Source organism: Nansenia antarctica (assembly GCF_963989245.1).
Source record: "Nansenia antarctica genome assembly, chromosome: 5".
Classification (NCBI taxonomy): domain Eukaryota; kingdom Metazoa; phylum Chordata; class Actinopteri; order Argentiniformes; family Microstomatidae; genus Nansenia; species Nansenia antarctica.
This window is the reverse complement of record NC_137690.1, coordinates 47,426,336-47,432,920: the sequence shown is the minus strand read 5'-3', so window position 1 is coordinate 47,432,920 and position 6,585 is coordinate 47,426,336. Positions and strand designations below refer to the sequence as shown.

General features: G+C 44.6%; 1 protein-coding gene across 1 annotated transcript; it reads left to right on the top strand.

Annotated features, from left to right (window-relative positions):
• Positions 1–462: 462 nt before the first annotated feature.
• LOC308158061 (P2Y purinoceptor 13-like) lies at positions 463–1,455 on the top strand (the record flags this gene model as incomplete). Its single annotated transcript, XM_080531653.1, has 1 exon — positions 463–1,455. One exon carries the CDS (start codon positions 463–465, stop codon positions 1,453–1,455), a length of 993 nt encoding a protein of 330 aa, XP_080387779.1.
• Positions 1,456–6,585: the final 5,130 nt, after the last annotated feature.

Here is a 6,585-nt window from a genome sequence, read left to right as displayed (position 1 = left end):
ACAAAATCCTGAGGCTTCCTCAGTTGTTTCCACAGGGTTATGTCTTAGTTATATAAACATGATCTATGAGTTATATAAACATGATCTTGTTTGTAGCCTATGAGGTGGCATTGATTTGGTTCCGATGTGTGAAAAACAAAAAGCGAAGTAGGGTCAGAATCTGAAAGGAGAACATAACACAGCACAGGAATGTTTTGACCTAGATTAAATATTCCGGAAAAGACTGGAAAAGAATACTATCAACAGCTAATGTAAAAACAGTATACTATTTGTTATGTATTTAAAGCCAATGACCTTAACCATAGCAACAAGAAAATTGCAAGGGCACACACAAATCATGTTAAATCGACCGAGACTGCATATTCAAAGTTTACCCTAATTTTTTCTTCGTTAAAAAAGGGATAGTTATGGATAATACTGAGCTGAGTTGATTTTCTTCACCATTTTTTTCCAGATGCACAAATGGCTTCTAATCAGTCATCAACTCTCCTTCCTCTGGACTGTGGCTCCGTCCTAGACGTGGCTATCCCGTCTCTCTACTTCCTGATGTTCCCCTTTGCCTTGCTGCTGAATGGAGTAGCAGCCTGGGTCTCTCTGCACCTGCGATCCACCTCCACCTTCATGGTGTATCTGAAGAACCTCGTGGCTGCGGACCTCCTCATGACCTTGACCATCCCTGTCAAAGCGGCCAGTGACCTACGCGGGTCATCGCCGGGGTTACGAATGTTCTCCTGTCGTTTCTCTGATGTGACTTTCTACACTTGCATGTACATGAGCATCTCACTGCTGGGTCTCATCAGTCTGGACCGCTTCTTCAAGATCGTCAGGCCCTGCGGCAAGCTGCTGGGTCAGAACCTGCTCTTCAGCAAAGTGATGTCAGCCTCGGTCTGGGTGGTGCTGTTTGGAGCCACCGCATTCCCAACCGTGATTCTGACCGATCAGGTTCCCACGAATGAGACAAATAGTCACCTCTGCAAGTCCATGAAGAGTCCAGCTGGGATCAGATTTGACAAAGGTTCGGTTCTGTTCGTGGAAGTCTTGTTCTGGACTGTTGGCGTGCTGGTTGTGGTTTGCTACGTGTGCATCACCAACAAGGTCCTCCTGTCCTTCCGAAACTCCGGCAGCAACAACAGCCAGGGGAAGACCAAGACCAAAGTCCGCGTCTTCCTGGTTCTGATCGTGTTCTTCGTCTGCTTTGCACCTTACCACATTGTGAGGGTCCCGTACACCCTTCTGAAGAACCACCATACTCTTCTTAAAACATCCTGCTCTCAAATCTGGGAGAAAACTTTTAAAGAAGTAACTCTCTGGCTCTCTACCACCAACATCTGCTTGGACCCACTGCTCTACTTCTTCCTGTGCAGAGAATTCAGAGAGAAACTGATCTGCATGATGAAACGTGGAGGGATCCTTGACCTCGTAACAACAGGCAAGACAGAGGAAGTCTCACAGTAGAGAGGGGTCATCTAGAGTGGCATTAAGAAGGTTAGCAGCTTAATATGATGTCATTACAAAGACCAATACGTGTACATGGGAACCAACTGTTCAATCAGAATCAAATTCGCACACTCGTACGTATCCTCACACGTACACACACACACACACACACACACACACACACACACACACACACACACACAAACCCTTATTTCCTCACCAAGTCTGAGAATAAAATGGTATAGTTTTTACAGCTGTCCTGATGCTCAGCTTCACCCAGAGACCACAGCAGAAGGACATTGAGCGTGTAACATAACTGGATCTGTACAACACCACAATGGAGCTCTATTCAAGGTCAACAGGTTGGGAAATATCCTGGATGATTCTTGTGTTCTTTTTTATAGATTTTCCCCTGTACTGTTTATATACAGTATGTCAGAATCAGAATCAAATGTATTGTTACATCCCATTATACAAGTATAAGAGAGAAGAAGTCTTAGTCTTCAGTTCGTCGACATTGCAGCAACAAGAGAGAAAAAATGGCAATAGTTATAAAAAAGACAAGAGACAATTGAGCAATGTAATGATAGAACTAATACAAATAATAGAAATAATATGAGCATTGCACTGCAGTGGCAGTAGATGGTAGAGGTAGTATTAGAATAAATTGCCTGGGTGTGTGGAGTGTGCTTAAGGGTAAATAGTCACTAGTTCTTAGTAGGTTTATTCATAATTGATTCATTCTGTTCCACATGGCTCCAAGTACACTGTATCCTCAAGAATCTTGTGATTTAACATCACTGTCCAGTCCTTTATCGCTTTCCAGGTCATGAGAGTATGGGTCAATTCCAATCTTGCATTTCTGTTTAGGAATCACATTGGACTTACTATTCAAATTGAAAACGGGCCATGATTTGAATACAGATTCATACAAATTGAATACAAATCAAATGTCTATGTGTCAGATAGGACAAGAAGATAAGGTTAGTATAAGTGACACAAGAAAGTAAACAAGATTGTTGTATGAAGGAAGTTATTTGTTTGTTTTAGCTTTATTTTTACGAATGAGGTTGTTGGTTTCTTATTTTGAGTGAATAGGTGAGAGAGTGAGGCAGTAAGTGGATGGGGTTAGTGGGTCAGTCAGATCTTATGTTTTTTACATTAGATTTTCAATCTTGCTTTGAATAATTATGAAATACTGAATATGTCACTCAGTAGCCTCGACTAGACATTTCGCAAATTAGGATTTTTTCTGGAGAATCATGTTCAACAGTGTAAAGTGACTGCATATATATAAAGTTATTCTTCCTTCTATCATTGTGACTGCCAATGGCCCCTGGTCCTACTATAGATTTGTTTTTCTTATGATGACTGATGGATAGAGGATTCACTTAGTTAGACAAATGTACTTGTAAATCGCTTTGGATAAAGGCATCTGCTAAATGTCTAAAATGTTTATTTTAAAAATGTTTATGTTTAAGACATTAGCATTACCCTTTGTCTTAATCTATGGGAATGGGAACACCAAGGCCATAATTTCTCTGTTAACTTTTTAACAAGTTTACTATTACATCCCCACTTATTGTTTAGGCACAACTTTGTTTTCTTGTCTTGATAATCGTTCACGATCGATCACCTAAATTGCAAGGTACAAAAAAGCAACAAAATGTCACATTTCTACATCTGGTTAATCTACTAATAGACACAAAGTTGTACCCGTCTTCAATTGAGAGCTACCGTGCTTAAAGAGAAGAATTCATTGACATTTTAGTTTGTTGCTACTGTGCCGTGTTAAAAAGGCCACCTGATTTGTTTATTTCCTCCATTAACAGGCCACTGAGCTCTGTAACCTAGGAACAGTAGTTACATAGGCAGCTGTGTCAAAACAACAACTGTTGGGTGTGTTTAACATCGGCACTGAGATGTCCAATAAATGGTGTCCTTTTGTCAACTTTATTTGTGTGTGGTTATTGTGGTTGTCTGATCTAGTGGATAGTGAGTTGGACTGGTGATCGGAAGGTCATGAGTTCAAATTCCACCTGAAACACCCTTGAGAAATTACAGAATATTACAGGAAATTACAGGATATCCCTATGATCTCTACAATCTCTAATTGTTAATCATTTGGGGCAGCAGTGATCGCAAGGTTGGTAGTTTGGCAGTTTGAACCCTGGCTGGCCAAGTGTCGAGGTGTCCTTGAGCAAGACACTGAACCGCTAATTGCTCCAGGGTTGCCGTGTATGCCTAGAGCATAAAATACAAAATTCCAACAATTGACTGACAAGTTGATTGCATGGCAATAAAACAATTGTTATTAATTATTATTATAACATAGGTATATATATATATTAGATTAGATTAGATTCAACGTTATTGTCATTGCAGAGTACAAGTACCAAGTACGGTAGTTAGAGGTATATACAGTTATGAGCTATATACAGTTAAGGTATGTACAGATGTATAAGTATATATACAATACATATATCTATATATATATATACAGTACCAGTCAATTCCCATTGGGAAAGTGTGTCCAAACTTTTGACTGGTACTGTATATGGTCATATAAACTATAAATAGAAATTAAGTCAACTTTAATGCGGAGATGAAAGGTGGTTTGTCTGTTTCAGTGTCACTTCTGTGGTTCCTTTGTAGTTGGGGAAGCGTCATTCTCACCCTCCCACAATCTGGTTCCCTTCAGAGAACAGAGATAGAGAGGAAGTCAGTTAGTGAACCCCAGTGGCCAGTATGAATGTCATACATAAGTATGGCCAGGCTTCATATCAGCGCTGGTACACAGACAGTGAGGTGCTGTGAGGAGATGAAGTGAGAAATTACACAAAACACATTCAAGCACGCACGCACCCAAACACACACGCACACACACACACACGCACACACACACACACACACACACACACACGCACACACACACACACACACACGCACACACACACACACACACACACACACACATACACACACGCACACACACACACGCACACACACACACATACACACAAACACTTAGTGAAAACATACTCAAAGTGGCAAAACATAGTGGTTTTCCCAGTCAGGTTCAATCAGGTTGCATGCATGTTCTGATTCATGCAAACAGTGTGGGGAAGTGTGCTGGGGAAGTGTGCTGGGAACTGCAGGGCGCTGTTCAATAAAATCCATATCCTGTTATACCCGAGGCCATCCAAAACAACACGTCACTTGCATTGCACAGAGTTGGCCCCAAATGCAACGTGCAAATGCAACTTTCATACACAAAGATACTCAGCCTGGCCTACCTGAAGCTCATCACGGATCCTGTGCTGGACCCCCTGCAGTTCGCGTACAGAGCCAATAGATCCACGGAGGACGCCGTGAACATGGCTCTGCACTACGTACTAGAACACCTAGACACTGCAGGCAACTACGCCAGGATCCTGTTCGTGGACTTCAGCTCGGCCTTCAACACGATCCTCCCACACATCCTGGAGCACCAGCTATCCCTGCTGTAGGTGCCGGTCTCCACCTGCAGGTGGATCACGGACTTCCTGACTGACAGGTCTCAGCGGGTGAAGCTGCATTTCCAGCTCCAGGTCCACCAGCACGGGCTCCCCGCAGGGCTGCGTCCTGTCTCCAGCACTATTCTCCCTCTACACCAACAGCTGTGTCTCCCGCCACCCCTCGGTCAAGCTCCTGAAGTTTGCAGACGACACCACCCTGGTGGGCCTCATCTCCGGGGGGGACGAATCTGCCTACAGGGGTGAGATCGAGGGGCTGCAGAGCTGGTGCAGTTTAAACAATCTGGAGCTAAATGCTCTGAAAACAGTGGAGATGGTGGTGGACTTCCGAAGGAAAGCAGCCCTGCCCCCTCCCATCACGCTGGGAGGTACCCCGGTGGCCTCCGTGGAGTCATGCCGCTTTCTAGGCATGATCATCTCCCGGGACCTAAAGTGGGAGCAGAACACCGAGGCCCTCACAAAGAAGGCCCAGAAGAGGATGTTCTTCCTCCGGCAGCTGAGGAAACTCAGGCTGCCGAGGTCCATGATGGTCCAGTTCTACACGGCCATCATAGAGTCCATCCTCACCCACTCCATCATCACCTGGTTCCCTGCTGCAACGACCAAGGACAAGGCCAAGTTGCAGCGGGTGCTACGTTCAGCAGAGAGGGTGATCGGCTGTCCCTTGCCCTCCCTCAACTCCCTGCATGACACCAGGGCTCTGAGGAGGGCAAGGAAGATCATGGCAGACCCCTTCCACCCCGGCCACGGCCTCCTCACCCTGCTTCCCTCTGGAAGAAGGTTGCGGCTGCCTAAGGCACTGAAGGCCCGCCACAGGCTCAGCTTCTACCCCTCAGCCGCCAGGCTGATAAATGACTCTGGCTTCCCCCTCCCCCCCGCCCCCAAGTCTGCCCAGGACTGAACTGGACTCACTGTAAAAACTCTGCACTGCACTTTACTTTATACCGCACTATCCAATGCACTGTTGTCTGTCCTGTGTTGTTGTTGTTGTGTTGTCCTGTTTTTTGACATGTGAAAAAAGTATAAACACACTTGCTGTGGTGACAAAGCAAATTCCTATATGTGTAATGCATAGTGGCAATAAACGTTATCTCAATCTCAATCAATCTCAGCCAGTTATGATGACTTAGAATGATCACATTTAAAAAATATTTTGTAATGTAGGCTACATTGTTTTACATTTACATTACATTTTTGGCATTTAGCAGACGCCTTTATCCAAAGCGACTTACAACAAATACGACTTACACGAAATACATTTGATGTATACGTAAATGTATAAGTGAATTGGACATACAAGTGAATCATCTATCCACCAGTCATAGCAGGAGAGAGTAATCTATGCTCGGGCCTGGGGCCACTGGCAGTCCTCCTAGAAGGAGGAACGTGTAACATGCCATTATGTAACGTGCCTAATTCCTTCGAGGTTTCAGAAAACAGCTTTTTACCGGCGCCTAACAGGAGGATGGTTCCACAGAGAACAGGAGCCAGCATGAGAGGCAGATGACAAAACGTCTGCATGCTGCTCACCGCTACGACCACAGCTGCTGATCAGCCTCCCCACTCTGCCTAGACACCACTGAGAGACGGCAGCTCCAACTCAGGAAGAGGGGAGGGGGGGGGGGCGGCGGAT